The 20,185-nt window shown below is 38.5% G+C and overlaps 1 protein-coding gene across 1 annotated transcript in view; it reads left to right on the forward strand.

Moving 5' to 3' along the window:
- Nucleotides 1–2,591: 2,591 nt before the first annotated feature.
- The window catches only part of LOC138045494 (uncharacterized), a 61,897-nt gene continuing 44,303 nt past the window's right edge, over nt 2,592–20,185 (forward strand). Inside the window, exons 1-5 of the mRNA XM_068892021.1 lie at nt 2,592–2,849; nt 11,553–11,626; nt 14,203–14,592; nt 16,565–16,678; nt 17,767–18,102. Of these exons, the coding sequence (XP_068748122.1) occupies nt 11,566–11,626; nt 14,203–14,592; nt 16,565–16,678; nt 17,767–18,102 (901 nt within the window). The 5' untranslated portion in view covers nt 2,592–2,849; nt 11,553–11,565. The remainder of the gene's footprint in view (nt 2,850–11,552; nt 11,627–14,202; nt 14,593–16,564; nt 16,679–17,766; nt 18,103–20,185) is intronic.

Raw genomic sequence — 20,185 nt, forward strand, 5'->3', positions numbered from 1 at the left:
TGTTCAGCTCGAGTGTAGAATCAGGACGAACTGTTGTAGTTTCTGATAACTATTTACTACTTGTAGCTTTTGTTGAATTTTGAATCGATGATAGAGAGAGTTTTGGCCATCTCAATCCGGACTGGACTACTGGATTTAAGGATTTTTCTTAACGAAATTTCAAGTTATTGTGGAACGTTTGGTACCAAGTTACTGAAATCAAGATAATGGAATTGTAAAATTAGAACTTTGGACTGGACTATACAACACGCAATTACGGAATTTTTGAGCATTGAGAGAAATAGAGCACGGATGTTGTCTTCTTGTCTTCGCCACGGGAAATTTATACAGTTTGCAAGGAACTAAACCAGGATTACAGAACCAGACGTCGATTACAGGGCCTGGTTGTTCGAAAGCGGATTACCTTAATCCAGAATTAGCGTAAACTTTTGTTTTATGTTTTCAACTTTTTGGTGAAAGTTTCCTTTGCTTATTTTTGTTTTTTAAGATTGACTTCTTCTAATGTAAAGTATGAATATCAGCCTTGAACAGCATTTGGGAGTAGAGGATAAAACTCGTTTTAAAACCCAGTTTCTGAACAACTGGCCCAGGATGATAAGTTGTTGAACTGTGATTTGTAATAAGTTTTTCGGATGATTTAAGGCTGATCCTGTAATTTTTGGATGAAAGGAGTTAACGAAGCAAGTAAAACTGTAGGATTTGAATTAAGTCTCCTTCCAAAAAATAAATAAATAAAAGATCCCGTATCCTGATAACCTGCTAATAGGGCTTCATTGTTTGCATTTGCAAATTTAGTAACATTAGTAATGAGTTTTTACAACAAAAAACTTTAAGTTATATTACAGATGTATCTTTCTAGTAATCTTTCGCCATTTTCCGAAGTCTACCTGTACTTGAAGTTCACTGTAACTGGACAATTTGTGTTAACTGTTTGCGCATTCCACGGATACGCCCTTGTAGGCGTCTTGTTATTATTAAGTTTCCCCTATTCCCTGCATAAAAATAACTGAACGACTCAAACAACTGTGTTCTGGTTAAATATGAAGCTGACTGCTGGCATGCGATTAGTATAGGTAATCACATGATTTCGATTGCAATTTGGGATAAATAAGCACGGGGCAATTTTTTCAAAGACAAACAAAATTAGGCGAATGCAATTTGTAGTCTTTGAAAAAATTTACAAGTGCTTATTTATTCCAAATTGCAGCAGAAAAATCATGTTTTTATTTGTTAATAGTACGCATGAAAAAAATTGCAACCCCTCACCATTACTCGAAGACTGTCAGCCTGCTCGTATTCTTGTTTGTCTTTCTTAGAACTTTGGTATAAAAATCCTCCTGAAAATAAATGTTGTTGAGCCTCTGGTTTAAAGCTTTCATTATCCAGTTGTTTGTGCCTTCCTTTGTAGTCTTGGTTTTGCGTTTTTCTTTAAACTTTCAATGAAAACATTGCTATTCTCGCGTTCTCGCCAAATCTATCCGCTATTTTGTAAATTAAGCTTGCGCCATCCCGGACTCGCATTTGATTGGCTATCTGTGTATCTTTATTACCTTTTGTTTTTGCATTTAATTACCTATTTTTGAACTCAATTACCTCAGTTCTGCACTATGTTACCGGAAAACTGCATTTCTCTCAGTCAATCAGATTGCAGAATTTATTCCATGTATATTATTACAAGCGGCACAACTCGATGTGTCCTCGCTGCTAAGGCCATGAAGCCAATTCTGTTCTTTGAAATACTGCCACAAAAGAAAATGTGTGATCTCAGAAACTCGCGCCTACTGCTCTCCAGGAAAACCTGGTCCCTCCTGCATGCAGCAGATTCAGGCGTGAAAAAACTTTGAGGGAGTAAAGCTTTATATTAAATGTCAAAACCATTGAAACAAACTGAATTCGCAGCTAATTAATACAGCTAATTAATACAGCTTGTAAAACGTCGAGGAATAAAAGTTTTCGCATGAGTGGTCAGCCTAGAATGACCCGCCTCTCAAAATCCCTGGCGCCGTTAAACATGTACTGACGTTTATCACTACCATAGCAACCTCTGACAAACTACGTCATCAATGAATAATACACAAACACCATAGCAACTCCTACCATATTAGGCGAACCGTGAAAACAATATTTTGCTGCTATTCTTTAAACCCCAGTCTTGAGTGAAATTAAATACTCAAGTCTTGAATGTTGAATGCATCTAAATTTGGACATACGAAGACATGACCTTGACCATACAAACAAAAAAACTTGTATGATTATGAATGAATATAAAAATCGTAAACCGATATAAAATCTTGACTGCATATTTGAATGTTTATCATGAATATGCAAATAACATCGTGAATATAAATACAGATTTTGAGTGTGAATTGATTTAAGTGCTTCTGAATTCTTGAATCTTGAATGTGAATGAAAAACTTCATCAAATGTGAATCGATATTGACTTCGTGAATTTTCCATCGTCAACCATATCCGCTCGGAATAGGGGCAACTACACAATTTGGAAAGTTTCCTTATTTGGAAATGCTGCCACAGCTCTTTCCGGTACCTTCAGAAAGAGCCACATATTGACCTTATTCATAAGTGGCGGTCAATCTATAATTCTCTTGTCCAAGTGCAAATTAGCCTACCAAATCTCGATACCATACTGTGACTTGGAAAGAACTCTTGCTCTAAAATAAGGCTTGGTCGGCTAATTTGCACATTAGCAAAAGAATAATAAAACAAGTGCTATTATGAATAAGGTCTATCGTTATGCAATCTCCTCTTCCGCATGCCTGTGTTGATTCAGGACATGCATAAAAAGTTAAAACTTCTTCATCAGTTAAACCTCCATCGCTATTGAGTCGAAGGTGAGTATTCTTTAAACTTTCTTAGTTCTGTGTATTTTATCAAAATGGACAACCCAAGGGTTGTCACTGTTCTTTTGAAGGTCGTGCTTATGTAAATTTGGGAACTAGCGTAACAAGTTTCTCGTGCAGCCATCGTGTTCGCTATTCTTAATTAAGTGTGAGTGATTGCTCTTTGTTCGGTTTGAATTTAGAGAGCTATATACGGCGAGTTTTAGTCGATACAAATCAGGAAGCTTCGTAAAAGGAATACGCACTGATGATGTTGCGCTTACTTGTCAGCTGCCTTGTCAACTATAATGGCGTGGTTGACAAGGCAGCTGACTATCACAAGAGACTTTTCCTGGAGGGTTGGCATTCAAAGAGAGACTAGAATGCGGGGAACGAACACATGTAGAAATCCCTGACATTTATGCTTCAATTGCATAATGTTCCTCGCCTCGCGCAGAGATCACGTGTACTTGTAATCACGCACATACGCAAATATGAACCATTGAAGAAGCTGTCGCTCTTTTTTCAAATTCAAACCAAGGATGACCGAAGGTTTTGAGTCGAAACATCTTTATCAAGTTTTTAGTAAACGTGATTCGACGTTCAAAAAGGTCAGGGTCCAAAACTTTCTATAGTAATTATGCAAATTCCTGACTGCAATTTCGGCATATCTACCGGTATGTCAGGGAATAGTGGCGCTATCGACTTTGCCCAGAAAAAATTGCTACGAAATTTCAATCTTGCCTCTTTTAACTGTAACTAAAGTCGCTGAAACGTTTCTACTTTAGTCAAACGACCATCCTGTTTCAACGCACCATTTTCGTTTGTATCTAATACAAAGATTGCTTTGAAACCACCTTTAAGGTCTCCATAGGTTAGATAGTATGAAATTTCAGAAAATATATTTTTTTGGCAGAAATATGAACATTATTGCAGTAAACTTGGCATTTAATTGCATGAAAACATGAAAAATACAAAATGGCGGATCTCTCTGAGCACATGGACCCCAACGTGCAACGGGGCACTAGCAACAACTACAAACCGGAAGTGGTTACAACGAACACCTAATACTACAGCTGTCCCCAGCCCCACCACCCCCCCCCCCAAAAAAAAAAAAAAGGGTTCTAGGGAGTTAATTCAGCATGAAACTTGAAAAAAAAAAAGTGTTAAAGAGACTTCTGATGCACCGCGGCAAACAACCTAATCTTGGACCACGAAACCGTCATAAAATGCGAATTATTGATTCGATAGAAATTCCGCGTACATCGTGTTGTTTATTGTTGTTTCTAGGTCGTGTTTAAATGTTTCCAAACTCTAAAATTCTCTTCTGATAAGTTGACATTTCCTTGCATAATAGTTACCGAGTAATGCCGCGACCGAGACGGAAAGATAAATTGGTGAAGGTTTGGTTACTCACAGCTAGTTTGCGGATTCTCTTTCATCGTGAAACCTTCTTTTCGGCTCCGCAGGAATTTTGTTTGAATTTTAAGATATCCAAGATTGCGTGTTGAGTAGCACAATTGTCTCTAAATCCATGTTGAGAGCTAAAAAAGATACCATTCTAGACTTTTCGCAATATGATTTAAAGCATTTACACACCAATTTCTCAAACAATCGATTGAAGAGAGAAAGTAGGGAAATTGAGTGGTAATTACATGGATCGGTTTCGCCGCCCGTTTTGAAGACAGGAATCAGTTTGGCATGCTTCAAAAGATGGGATAAATACCGGTTGAGATAGACTTATTCATCAAGGCAGCTAAGAGGGGAGAAATGCTATGACGCACAGTATATAAGCCGTAGACTTTATTACTTATTAAAGGCATTTGATATGGTGGATCACTCAATCTTATTGCACAAATTAAATCATTACAGAGTAAGAGGGATAATTAATAGCTGGCCCGGTTCTCTTAGTACTTGTCGAAAAGGAGTCAATCGATTCAAGTTGGTTCAACTAAATCGAATCAGTTAAGAGGAGATAGTTTGCTGTGTCCCTCAAAGGTCTGTACTTGGTCCCCGTCTCATTTTGATTTATGTTTACGGTATTTACCGATGCTCCCAGATTTTTGATTTTTTACCTATTTGCTGATGATACTAACTTGCTATATTCAAACAAAGATCTTACGGATCTTGAATCAGTTGTTAATGACGAACTTGTTAACGTGGGTGATTGGTTGGATGCAAACAAACTTTCTCTTAACACTATTAAATCTAACAGCTTTATTAGATTTCATCCTTATCAACACAAACCAGATTGCATAATTCAATTGGAAATTTATCATAACGATTTTAAAAAAAGTGTAGCACTGGAACAAAAAAATTCTGATGGATAAAAATCTCTCTTGGAAGTATCATATTGATTATATCTCATCCAAAGTTAGTAAAGGAATTGTTATGAACGCAAGATTAAGACACCTTGCCCCCTTTGCCACCCTTCAGTTCTTAAAATCTGCCGTCCTTAATTGAACCCTAATGTATTTTGCAAATAGCAAAGCTCATAGTTCCCCGCTTTTCGGTCACTTTATTATCATTCGGTTTCCTCTATGATGCATGACATTAAGAATCACCGTCTCCCTTCTAATATTTCTATGCTCTTTAGCCACTCCGAGCAGGTTCATCATCATTTCACAGGATTCTCAGCAGCGGGTAATCTATACGTTAAAGCCTCTAGAACTAACCAACTATTATTTTCTTTTCCTAGAATGGGTGTAAGACTGTGGAATAGCATCCCAAAGGAACTTCGTATCAAAAATAGAACCCTGTTTAAGCGTGAACTCAAAAATCGGATGTTAAAACTAATGGCAATTGAGGAGATGAATGTTCATTTACGCTGCTCGGAAATTTGCAAATATCTCTCGCCTGCTAGTTAAAGTTTAAAGTAACTTTTCGATTAATCTAACTTTAAATTCAAAGCTAATCATTTTAAATTGTAATTAGTCGCGTTTCAACTGTGTATCTTAATAACTTCGTAATTAATTAACTAATTAACTCATTTCTTAGTTTGTATGTCCTTTGTGATTTTAACAAAATTTTATTTAATAACATGTGATCAATGGCAGAGACAGGACTTGTTTTAGCCAAAAGGTGGCCCGCCTAGAATAGCTTTGTTAATTGCGGGTCGCCTAGGACTGTGATGATATTGTAATGTTAATAAACAAATAAATTGAATTGAATTGCATTTCAAAGAAGAGGCGACGTGATGCGCTGCAGTCGTCTCCAGATTTCATGGACCATGAAGTTTCATCGTCGAGCCATTTATTTTTAGGACATTTCACTGCATGAATGGGCAAATTATTTTGTCACCCGAGGCGGCTCGCTTCGCAACAGTGATCTAAATAAATAATAGACTTCAATAACTATACATTTAATGTCTCTGTTGCTGAAAAAATATTCGAAGTTTGTTCTGGCTTTGACAAAGTGAAAAAGAATAAGACTTACTGTTCTTTACGTGCAATTGAACAATGTCCGTGAGATCGGTTACTCGACACAGACTCCGCTGGGACGGTTGGTCAAATTAATTTAGTAAATACAACCTAAACACAAACCTGTCCGTTTCAATGTGACTGTTCGGTTCAGATTTGAAAGCATAATTTGATCCGGTCAATGATAAAATTGATCATAGCTAATGCATAGAGATAGCCAGTCCTTCGACTAACTATGAATCGATACGACCTTGTCAATCAAAATGCCCAACGAGTTGGCATTTTTTAACATCATCAACCCAATATATCAACTAGTTGGATCGCTTGAACTGGAACGTTCTTGCTTTGACAATGTCAAGAAGAGAACCACTGGTTTGTGTTCAGTAAATCAGTTTCACAAAGAATACTCCGCTGCGATTGTTACATGCGCGGATCGAGTCGAATTCAGTAAATATAATGTACACACAAACCTGCCCGTTTCACCCTGACTGTTTTTGTTCAGTTTTCCAAAAAATCATCGTCTCGAGACAAAATTGAAACCCTTGGAAATGAGAAAAAAATGTTGTTTGCTGGATCGCAAAAGTGGGTCGTGAGTGACTGCATGCATTGCATTTGATAATACACCTTTCAATAAAACCTTTCAATAATGCATTACCAGTGAAATAATTTTTTATTGTCTTCCAAAGATCGCCCTCAACGTTTCCCGGTGCCGCCATCTTGAATGCGCGCAATGCAGGTTGAGTACTGATGACGTTTCGTGGTTGCTTTGCCGTCCGGTTCAAAGGAAATTGGATTCAAATTCTGTTGCGTTGTAGAAAGCAAGCGGAAACCAGAAAAATAACACCATAAGTTTCCATGTTTTTCCAAAGAATTGCTTCCTTCTTCTTCTTCGCCTTTATTTTCTGTTCTTTCTTTGCTTGATGAGTATTCTGGTTCCAACTTATCCCTTAAGGAAGATCGGTATATTGTTCATTAAACTGAATCTCTTCACGAAAATATACGCAATATAAACAAGGCAAGGAGACCTTCATCAGTACTCAGCTTGCATTGTGCAACATTCAAGATGGCAGCACCGGGAAGCGTTGAGGTCGATCTTTGGAAGACGATAAAAAACTATTTCCCTAGGTAATGCATTTTTATTTTTGTCACAGATCTTCTTATAAGTACACACGAAACATTCTAGGCACCATTTATTAAGACAGTGGAGGGTCCTTTAAACACCAATAGAAAATCAATTGCATAGTATGCCAATCAATGGCGTATTAGAGATACACAATAATGCAATTTGCATAGAGACGCACGAGCAATTGCACCTTCATACAATCCTTTATTCGAAATGGTCAATCATTAACGTGAACTTACAAACGTTAATATTTTTCGAATAAACAATAGGAAGAAAAAAATATTCATCAGAGTCATTCATCGTAGTTACATATATTTTACTTAATCTTTTGCGTCTCTATGAAAATTGCATTATTGTATGGCTCTATTACGCCATTGATTGTCATATCATGCAATTGATTTTCAATTGGTGTTAACGATTAACAATTGCGCGAGATTGAAAGTATATTTGTTGTCTTTGATTGTCCAAAGGTGCAATTGTTCATCAGCTGATGCCATTGAATGTTAATACATATGCAAATGGCGTTAATGAAGTTCATGGAAGTGCTCACGATTGTATATTTGCCTTATAGTTTCAACTGTTGAAGCAAATGAATGTATATTTTGTGTAAATGAACAGCAAAAGGGGTAAACAAATGATGGTACATCACGTTTAGTGATAATGGGTCTTTAAGCTAAAAAAACAAGTCTGGTTGTTTACAAACACAGATGCTACGACATAGTAACTAAACGTTTCGCATGCCCATACTGCCGCCAACGCGTGCTTCGCGATAACAGAATAGTGTCTTTCGGGATCACGGAGGGATCTTGATACATAGCTTACTGGGCTACGTTTCCCGTCATCTTGCACCTTGAGGAGGACTGTGCCCAGACCGCTTATGGAAGCCTCAGCTGCGATGACAGTTGAGTGTTGTCTTAATATGTTCAAAGTTTCTCTGTTGCTTGTCTCCCCATACTCAGTTGTTCTCTTTACACAGCAAACGACGCAGGGCCTCACTGATTTCAGCCAGTCGAGGGATAAATATCCCCAGAGATGGTTGGCCATCTTCCACATTTTGTGGAGGTGGAAAATCTGATATGGCTTTTGTCTTCATTGGATCAGCATGTATTCCTTGTTTGTCGATGATGGAGCCTAATATAAGAATCTCAATTCTCGCCATTGAGAGTTATGCCAGTCTCTTGGAGACAGTGTAGTGAAGCTCTAACACGTGTGTCATGTTCTTCTTGGTCAACCCCATAGGCGAGGATGTCGTCTATTTGACGGATTACTCCTTCTACATCTTTTAGGATTTCTGACGCTGAAAAATATCAGGGGCGGAGCTTATGCCAAATGGGAGGTGACTAAAACAGTAGCAGCCATAGGATAGTAGGGTTGCCAGTGGTTGTCAGCAGTCTTGACTGTTCATCAAGGGGTAGTTGCCACAAGCTGCTGTTTGCGTAGAGCTTCCTGAGGGAACGACTTAATTTTTCCCAAATTGGCAATACTTTCGTCCACTGAGTGCACTGTATGAATTGCTCGCTGTGTTGCTTTATTCAATTGGATTAAGTTAACACAGAGTCTCACCTTGCCTTTGGGTTTGTGTAACGTCATTAGATACTATACTGACGTTACACAAATCACTTGACTTTAAGGATGACTTCCGCTCAGGTTGTCGAAACGTCAGTCAATGTCATCTCAAACTGTCCTTTTCAAGACTACACTCACCCGGACGATCGTACTTTACTTAATCATGATATGACTCTTGGGTTCAAACTATTTACAATATGACTCTTTGCTGGAGCATCGAGTTTAATCCCTGCTTAACCTTTGGCAGCAATAGATAAGGGATTTTCCTTCGCTTGTAAGGCAATGTGGCTGAGCGTCAGGTCTCAGTGTTGTGTAAACTTCTGTCTTCACTTTTCCCAGGCCCCTGAACAGTGATGGGAACTCACCTTAGAAATTGGCTGGAGTCTGAGTGACTTCGTTGATTTCTTTTTCAGTGCGAGTGACAAGCCCTGACTTAACACAGGCATATCTGCTTAGGAGTGGACATGCTAGTTCTAGTATGACATATACAAGTTCGGTGATATTTTCCTTGCGGTAAGTGAGTTTTGAATTCAACATACCGTGAACAAGGACTTGAACATTTGGGTTTGCTTAGGCTTGAGCAATTCTTGATCTTTTGACCATGGGGTCTGAGCACCAATGGCTGTGACTGCTGCACCAGTGTCTAATTTGAAGCGTGTATTTCGGCCATGAACTCCGAGTTGGGCAGTCCAGTCTCCCCTGTTGGTCAAAATTTCTCCAAGGACTAAAAATTCGTTCCAGTCCTCCTGCCTCTTATCTTGTTAAACTCGTGTACTTTCTTTGTTGTAGTGGTGGAGCTGTGACAAACACTTTAAAAATGTGTCGTTTTCTACATTTGGCGGCGGTGTCTATCACGGCCACACCATCCACAAGATGGGGCAGACTTTTGTTGTGCGGTTTTCCCTTCCCCCTTTTCTTTTGATTAACAAATTCAACCTGAACTTGTTTGTTGTTTTCGCGGACGAGATCACTGCTTTTTGTGCTAGATTCTGCCTGACGGCTCATTTGAATAGATTTGACTGGAGTCAATCGGAAAGTGAATCATCAACAACCCCTACGACGATTCGATCTCAAATCAGGTCATCTTTTAATGAACCGTAGTCGCAATTTTCCCCTGGTCTGTAACGATCCTAGATGAATGTGTGGACTGATTCTCCTCTGAGACCGTTTTTTGAAGTGCGCTCTCTCCACAATAACGTTACGTCGTTCAGCAAAGTGTTCGAATAGGAAACGGGATCCTTTGACAGAACTTTTAAAGTAAAGTAAGACAGTCTGAAAAAAGTTAGTCTCGCAGTATCCCTTTTTCCCCTTCACATGAGCGACAATCAAACAAATAGACATATGTGCAAATATACTTGTAACAATTCCGCCTTACCGTAATATAAGATACTCAATGCACTTTTCCGACATGTCGTATTTAGCTACCATATACCTGTAATTTACTTTACTCTCTATTTCTGTTCACTAGTTTGTTTTATTTTGTAACTGTATACCTTATTTTTTTCCTTAAAAAGAAAAAGTAGTCTTTGAATGATTTTTTAATATCCTCATACGCGACAGTTCCTTCGTCTATTCGAAACGTTTGGAGAATATAATCGGCACTGTCACCCATAGCATACTGACCTGTTCTGTTTCTGGTTTAATGCTTAGCCCTGACACTTCTCTGTACCGGTCGAATCGGCGTAGCCACTTTGGTCATGCATCGGCTGATTGTGGAGTACTCGCACCTTCAAACTTTCCGGGAAGAGGGATTTGCGTTATCGTTTGGGCTTGACTGATTGTGTCAGGGCGGCTGGCTCAGTTTCTTCCGTCGTCTCCTCGCATAGTTTAGTGTCTATCCCAAGCCTAATTGTTTTTATAGCCGAAATTCCCTTTGACAAGAATGTGCGTATCGAGGTCTTTTACCGAAACCTTAATGGTAATGCCTATTAATCAAACCCTACGTTTCTTACCAATGTCGAACGCAATTTCTAATCTTCGGTTTCCTATGCAACTAGGATGAGCTCCAGCAAGTTTTTCGTTTGTCGACTTTTTCAGCGCCATCTTAAATTACGTGATATTTACGTCATATGCGCAAATGACAATGGCGCACCTACAAGAACACCTTTGTCATTAACCATTGTGACAATTTCTGCTTTTTAATATTTGTAATACAACGTATAATTTATGTCTTTTTCCATTTTAATTGGGGATTAATTGATTATTAACATGGATTTTAGTATTGTAAATAGAACACATAATTCAGTCGAAAAACTGCAATGTGCTTTAATTTTATATGAAGTGACGTGAAATAAAGAAACCTTCTTGTTCTTCTTCCTCTTCAAATTTTACGAATTGAATTCTGGATTCTAGTCTCAGTTGACAACACCCTTGGTCTCATAACAGTTTTCACAGGCAGTATCACCCCACCACTCAAACAGTAATATTGTATTAGTACTGTTAATCGTCGGGGAGGGAGGGGCTGGGTAGTAAATTGAGAGATTTAGGAATGCGTTTACGTGAAACAGCAAATGGCAATCGAATGGTTGCTGTTTGTCATAAAATCAACGACGAACCAGAGTAGAAAGAAAACGTCATTGTAAGTGTTTTCTTCATTGAATATTTCAGGTATTTTTCACACATGGAATTCACAATACAACATGTTCTGTTAGTCGTACTTTCCTTTGCTTCAGTTGTAACAGGTAAGTTTGCTCCTGATAACTAATGATAAATGCCACTTACCAACCAAGCTCGAGGTCCGTACTGTTGAGTACAGATCCTCATTTTTTCCCTGTTACTGTAATTTATGGCCCGCGTGCTTCGTGCTTGGGCCATAAATCAACAGAAAAAGACTCATCGGTAACTTACAATATGGACCGAGAAAATGAGGGTAGTAGGATATTGTAATAGGTAAAAAGGCAACCGGGAAAGACAACTAGTTGAAATCAAGTGGAACGTTCAACTCCCACATATTATTGGGTTGTATAGAAAATGTTATTGGCTCTTTGAAAACGTTTCTTGCAAGATTCAAACAGTTTCACCAGTTTATTTCACTTCTAAACATGAAAAAGTCGCTGGAAATGTTGCATAAAAATTTGAATTTTAGCGACTGTACTGTTAGAGAATATGGCCTGCTAAATTAGCTAATCGTAGCACAAGCACTATCTGAGAAAAAATAAAAAATAATATTCACGACTTCAGAATCTCATAACTTGAAGCGCACATCTCCGAAAATTCATCCAATAAAATGACTGTTTTGTTGACAACAACGAGATTAAGAAACGTGCTGCTCAAGTTTGCATGAGGAGCACGCTGGTTTTTCGGCCTCATTGAACACTTTTTGTGAGGTCAAGAACCCATTAATAAAACTTGATTACATTGTCCTCTCTCTAACGATATAATATGCCAAAAGCACATAATTACGAGGTCTTCTAATTGCAAAACGTTTTGAAAGTTCAAGAGTCTCTAACGGTATAAGTTAACTTGAGGCGGCTCAAATCAGTTTCAACACTTTCAAGAGATTGTACTATCAGAACATTTGACTCGACATCACTTCCACATTACAGCAATGGCATGATACCATGTGAAACATCAATTATTGCTTAATACGATGCATTTTTATGATGACATAATGTGACACCATAGCAACAAGAAAGAGAGTCTAAAAGCACCCTTTATTTTGTCTTTAAGTGCTTGTCTCTCTGAAGCGAACTCGGTGACCCCATTTTCATTACTGGAAAAAGATTAGCAGGCTTAGATGAAAATCTCTGCAAAATAAAAAAAAAATTATGTGGAGTGAATTCAGAGCCACCTTAAAAATTCGAGAATTTCAGGTGGCTTCACATATACTTCACAGAATTTTTTTGAACTTTGTAAATAGTTTTACTTAATCACTTTTCAGTAACGCAAAATGGGGGTGACCAAGTTCATTTTAGAGATACAAGCAACTTAAGACAAAAGACAGGGTGTTTTTGGGTGGGTTTTCCTGCTACCATGGTAACCAATTACCTCACAATAATTAGCGTCTCTTGTAACAATGTTGTTAATTAAGTCAATGTTTTTCGTAGTACAGTCTGAAACTGCATTGATGAGGCTCAAACCATTTTTAACATTGTACTATTTGAAAGGATGGAATCCACCCAACTATTTCACGTAATGGCAAACTTGCTTAAGATGTGATGTAATTGGTTACCATGGCAACAAAAAAGCCATCTAGAAACGCCCTATAGTGTGTCTTTAGACGCTTATCTCCGTAAAACCCAACTCAGTGTTTCCCTCGGTGGCTCTTTTGTTGCCATGGAAACCCGTTACCTCACATTAATGAGTGCATCTTTAAAAAAAAAAAAATGTATATATATATATATATATATATATATATATATATATATATTTAGTTAAATGTATTCATACCAATCAAAAATAGATTCAGAAGATTCTTATAGGGTAAAATACAAAGTATAATAATGAGAGAAGGGCACAATATAGTGAAAACTAATATCAGTGCCCATAATCAAATTATAATAACGATCTAATTATAGCTCAATAGATGTGAAAGAAACAAAACAGTCACATGAACAGACACATCACACACATCACACAATCACAGAAAGACGTGGAAACACACAGGATATGCCACAGCAGCAAACAAGGAAGTTATAATATAATGAGCAAATATACTTGAAAATTAATTTTTCAAGAGGATTTGGGTTTACATTGTAGAAATACAGAAGGTCATTCCGATAATATTTACCAATAACAGTTGAGAAATGTTGAGAAGATGCATTACAAGTGGATTAATTATGTTACCAGTTTCTTTATGAAGAATGTACTACTTAACAATTAGACCCGTGGCCAATAGCCCATGAGGCGAAGCCGAATGGTGACCCGTGGCCCTTAAGGGCGAAGGGTCTAATTGTTTTAGTATCACTCAACTAGTCGGACAGAAAAGGCAGTATCAAAGTTAGTAAATGCAAGTTGAAGAAATATATATTTGGGAATAAAACGAAAGAAAGCGTCACGCTTTTCGCTACTCGAGGACTATTACTAATAGTCCTCTAGTAGCGTAGCCAATCAAAATGCAGGATTTTCATTAGTCCACTAGTTGGGTGATACTAATAAATATTATATATCCTTGATGCCTACGACTGTCTGTGGGTCTTTAATAGATTGTTGTACTGTCATTGTAATGTGTGATTCATTTCATTTCAAAACACTTTTTCAGATGTTCGTATTCTTGGTGATTGAAAGTAACGTACTTATTGCAATACTAATGTTGCAGACTCACTGACGTGGACAGGGCAGCCTGCGAACCCAACAGAAGCAGTAGAGGGAAGGAATGTGGTGCTTACATGGAATTACTCCATCACCGCTGATGAACAGAACAACAGTCAGAGTTTTTTCTCCATTGAGTGGTCCAAGTTTAATCTGTCATCTCTGGTGTTTGATAGGATTGCTTTGAAAGCTTTTGTTGGTCTTTTTAACCCCCCTCTTGTTTATGAAGAACCATTATTCCCACGTATTGTGGTTGATAGAAATCATAAAACAGACTCAGTTACTTTGCACATTAATAATGTGAGCAAAGTTGATGAGGGACAATACAAGATTAAGTATATTAAAGACGTTTTGGGCACCGTCCTTGCTGAACTGGTGATGAATTTGACAGTTCCTGGTAAGTGTATCATATTATACATGTACACCTGCACACCGCATTTACGGTACATTTAATACAATTTCTTTTCAAAAATGGCTACTTTTTTCCTTGCAAGAACTTACATGTACAGACTATAGTGAAATGCTGTCCTATTAAAATTTGCCTTTATAGACACTAAGCTTATATAATTTTGGGCCTGGGTGAGCTCTTGTTCAAGATGGTGGTGGACTTGAATAAAATTGATACTTTTTTTTTTGTTTATTTATTTATTTATTTATTTATTATTTATTACATCCTACGTGCATTAAAATACCTGCAAAGAGGTAACGTTCATTTCACAATGTGGAACACTTATCCATAGCTTTCAAGCACTCTTCCCACGTTACAACAATTTAGATAATACTTCGGAAATTGGCTAGGTTTCCATCTTTCCCAACTGAGACTCTCATTTTACGAAGTTTAGTTTTTTTTTTGTTTTAATCATATTCTAGATCACAAAAATACTGTAAGAAATATGAAAATTGTTTCATACTTGGTATTATTTCCTTCATTTTACATGTCCTTATAAAATATCTAGCTATGAGAAAGTATATGTTGTAAGTGGGAGAAGACATATATTTTTAGTCCTAATATTAATTCTACGGAATATTTCTTTTCTTTTATTGTTACTCGATTCCTTGTGATTAGGTCTTGAATTCTTCCCTCAGAAAGAATAACTCTCCCTGCAGTGACAGAATAAATCGGTTACAGCAACAGGTGCAGACCCCTCTTTCTCTCCTCTTCCCAAGCCTCCCTCGGTCGTTTTATTCCTTTGCTTGACAAAACACGACTGCCTCAGAAAAGCGGGCCGCTTGACTGATTTATGAAGGGACTGCTCGCAGTCTACAAAAATCTCCATTCACCTGGTCCGTTTTAATAGTTGTAACATTGAGGTATTTGGGTTGTTGAATTTCATTTGGGTGAAGATAAAAATAAATCTCCTGCAAATGAAAGTCGTTGGCCATTTTTTATATTAGAGATGCATAATTCGTCTAGGAATAACTTGGGCCAACTTTTTCTGTGACTGTTAAATTTTTCGACTAGTATAAAGACGGGCATGACACATTATTCGCCTGGGGGATTTATATACTTTAGTGTGTTCGAAACACATTATGCGTCTTCATGCTAGGTGGATTTAACCAACGCAGAAAAAAAGTTTGCGCAAGTTCGTCCCAGATTGATTATGGATCTTTTATCTTTGGTCCGTTGGTTACACAAGGCGGATCAAATGAAAGACGGCATGTCTATTCCGGGGGTGCAGGGTAGAGGGTGTGACGGTCTTTTGGTACGGGCTAGGGTTAGGTAACTACCCCCGAACAGCAACAGGAGAAGAAGGAAAAGGACGCACCGAGTAAATTAGGCGAAAACTACGATATGTTGGTCAACATCCTGACCAACCTTGTTTAAGAGAAAGTAACAGTTCTTTGTCACGATTTTTGCGCGCTAATCCACGAACATCTCTATCTAGCATAATAAGATTAGAAATGTGTACCGTAGTTTAAGACAGATTTATATTTCTACAGCACGTAAACTTTAGAGTGTGGGTATCACTTTTTTTCAAAGACTGTATATAACTCCCTTTCTTGATTTCCTGATTAATTTTTGTGAGATGGGAGATTAGCCTTTAAACTCCGGAGGGTACTTGACACTGCATTGATTCGGGGATACGTTTCCACTTTTGTCCCCGCAGGGGTTTTTGGTTTTTTGTATCCGCAGTGCCACATCTTTCCTCAGTACACCATTTGCTGTTGTTGTAATCTTGGTCGTAGGCTGTTCACGTCTGTCACGGTGGAGGCCGAAGGAATCCAAAAGAAACGTAGTGGATTGTATTGGAGTGATGTGTAGTAGAACTGAAATAAGTTTTATCTTTGTCAACGGCAGAAGAAAATTGATGAATTTGAAGTTTACTTTTATTTGTTTACTTCTCATTCCAACAATTGTTTTTTTTTAGAACAAGACGCTTGCATTTCATTGCCCTGCAAAAATGGTGGAAGCTGTTCTCCAGGAGGAATATCTTATCACTGCTCTTGCATCAACGGATACACCGGCCAAAACTGCACGGAACGTAAGATAATCATGGCCATAGTCATATTTACCAAGGGCCAATGACTAGGAGTGCAATAAACTTGCAACTTCTTTTTCTTTTAAAAAGTTGGTGCCCGTGTCCTCTTAGACTAGATCTCTCTTGAAGAGAGAATCTTTTTTCAAAGGCCTCTTTCATAATGGTGGCGCATACAAAATATTCTTTTGTTTTGAGCTAATAAGTCTTTGTAGCCTCGCTACGACGAGCAAATTTCAAAAGAGTATCTGTTTCAAAATGAGGGTAGTAGGTCTAATTAACGTAAATACTAAAGAATGTAAAGGCGGCCGCCATTTATAAAAGTGGTCTGTGATGATTCGGGAGTACTTGAAAAAAATATCCGAATGCTCCTTTGTAGGAAGCCAACCTACGACCTCTTGATTACTACTGCTCGGATGCTCGATTTCTTTCGAGTATCCACGAGTCATCATTGTTAAAACAGGGGCTAACCACTGATTTCCATCTGAGTTAGGTCTCATGCTATTAATAATGGTAATAGGAGTGAGTGGAGTCCAATTCGGTCTGTAATCATACGAGTGATTCACAAATTAAATCGGACGACCTCGTAGCGTGAGTCCGATTTGTTTAATCACGAGTATGATTACAGACCGAATTGGATGACACGAAGTCCTGTTACCAATTAATCATAACCATTACAATTTCCGAGAAAAAAAAAATTAATGCACTCTTTTTCACTGTCTAATGTTACAAATTCGTCCACTTTGGAAAATCCCCAGTTTGGTAGGGTAAGTGGTTGTTGCTATGGTTATTGTGATGAATTCTGCGATTGGTGGATTAAGCTGAGTGCATTTAATATGATTGGCCGGTGTAACTGTCCGATTTCAGGTATCGGATTACAGCCAACCGTCCGATTTCACTGCTCGATTTCAACCCTACTCAATAATTAGTGAAAAATTAAGCAGTTAATGCAACAGTCAAATTTGAGAAAATTGTGATGGTTATGATTAAACGGAAAATCGTTAAAAATGGTCTTTAACAACATTGCTATACTGGGCGTCTCTCTCAGTGAGACGAAACTCCCACTCTCTCAAACCTTTTCTTTTCCATTTCAGTTACCTTCAAAGCAAGAATTGGCATTTATGATGTCGAAAAATATCTCCCGGTTATTCTCGGCGAAGTGGAAGATATGACTGAATACAATGCGCAGAGACTGAGTAATAGGATTATTTTCACTCTTGCTATTCGGTCGCGGAATATTCGAACTTTCAATTGGACCTTCAGTGTCACTGTCCTAGAACTGGTGAAAAACTTCCGTATCGCAGTAGATAACATTTTGGGAACACTGGCCATAAACTCCAGTGCATTGGCTGATGAAGGCGTTTATCAGGTTTTCGTGTCAAATGAATTTGGAGCGCTGTTGGGCAGAAAGATACCACTGAAATTTGCACGTGAGTTAGAAGGTTGTAATTGATGTTTGTCATACTATCCTGTGATGATGATAATGATGATGGTGTTGGGAAAAGCGTAGAGGAAGGCCGCTGTAACCAAGAACATAGTATTCATGAAGGATGATTTTATTGGTGGCGATGATGGTGATGGTCACGGTGAAGAAAGTGATATGACAGTGATGATGATGATAATCAAAACGGTAATGTTGAGGGTGGTGACGACGATGGCAATGACAATGACTATGCCGATGATTATGATGATGACGTCGACTATGATAACGACGATGAAGATGGTGACGATAGGGACGGTTACTTTGACGATGACGATGACGATGACAATGACGCTGACGATGACTATGATGACGATAAGGGTGATGGTGACAACGATAAAGACGACGGCGACGAAGATGACGATAACAATGACAATGACTATGCCGATGACTATGATGAAGACGTCGAAGATGATGATGACGATAGCGACGATGACGACGGTGACGATGACGATAAGGGAGATGACGACATCGATAACGACGACGCCGACGAAGATGACGATGAAGTGATCCACCTCCCCACACGCCGTGGGAGACCAGTTTTGCTTTTCCGAACCCAGTTTCCCACATTTCTTGTATGTGGAGCTGCCACTTAAAGGGGTGCCTGAAACACCCACCTGGTATGCTGGCTAGGGTTAACAAGGCCGAAACAACTGTTAATGGTTGCTAATTAACCGGTGAGATGGTTGTGCCCATTTTTGGTGTTATGGAGTGTCACCTTGCTTTATTTGTTGTTTTTCACTTGATCTTAGATCGTGGATTTTTGACTGACGCTTCCAGAAACTGTTAAGAGGTTTGAGTATTGTTTGGCAACGATGACGAGACGATAAGGGAGACAGAGAACGCTAAAAAACGAAACAAACAACAACAACAAAAAACAAACAAAAATAGCAAAAAAAAAAAAAAATGGAATGAGCAAAAACAGGAGCCCATTACCCGGAACTTCCATCTGTATTGTACGCTTAAGTTAACCGGTTCGCATACGTCACATACGTATGTGACGTAATAAATGGCTAACAATAGGTCTCTTATGATTGGCTATTGTGAAAACACCCACTAAAGCCCCCTGGGAGGTGCTTCTAAAAGTAGAAAGATATGGGAAAGGGTTAACTTCGTTTTACGTTTGAGTACATTCTTTGCAGCATTCCTCAAAACAACAACAACAAATTATCAAATTTGAGAATCGCGGAGAGCCTGAGCACACGACGAAAAACGCTTTTTATATCAAATTCGTTCCAGGACATGACAGAAAAGAGGTGCAAACTCGGAAAATCATAGCAATAGTAAGAAATTATCTTTTAGTGAGCACATCTTTCTTGTCAAAGAGAACGCGAGCGGAAGAAAAAAAAAAAGTTTAATTTATGGGCCAAACAAGAAAAAAATTGCTTTGCCTCTCCCTGCCAATGTTTGCTTTACATTTAGAAACTTTCTCTACTGTTGAAGTGGCAATAGGAAACTCAAGAAACGACGGCAACGGCAGCGATAACGTCATCTCACAATATAAATTCGCGTTATGGTAATCACTTTGTGACTACCCTGCGGGCATTTGGTTTCTCCTACGCTCCTCTCAAGAGAAACCATTGCGAGCAACCGTGACTTTCTTTTGAGTGAGCCCCGTCCACGGCCAGCGCCAAGAACGAATAAATTAAATTGGAACCGGTAAAACGAGTTAGTAAACTTGTTTTGGCGCTTCATATGCGTTCAGCTACGTGACTGCTACGTTTGGGCGAGCCTGCTGTGTATTGATCAAGGGGACAAATTCCACATTTTCCCCGTGAAATAAGACGAAGTAATGTCAAATGCATCATTTGGGGCGTGACGTTCTTCGCGCATGCCCCATGGAAAATAAAAAGGTTGCTCGCAGTGGTTTCCCTCTCGAGAAGCGTAGGGGAAACCAACTGCTCTTAAGGTCCCTAGTTCCCATGGAGCTGAAAGATATGTCAAGGTTTGACCCTAATCAGATGCAAGCGGATTTCAATAAGCGTCACGAAGTGTCCCCCTGCTCTTCTCCGCAACTTCAACTCGTGCCTCGG

Source organism: Montipora capricornis, chromosome 4 (assembly GCF_036669925.1).
Source record: "Montipora capricornis isolate CH-2021 chromosome 4, ASM3666992v2, whole genome shotgun sequence".
NCBI lineage: Eukaryota > Metazoa > Cnidaria > Anthozoa > Scleractinia > Acroporidae > Montipora > Montipora capricornis.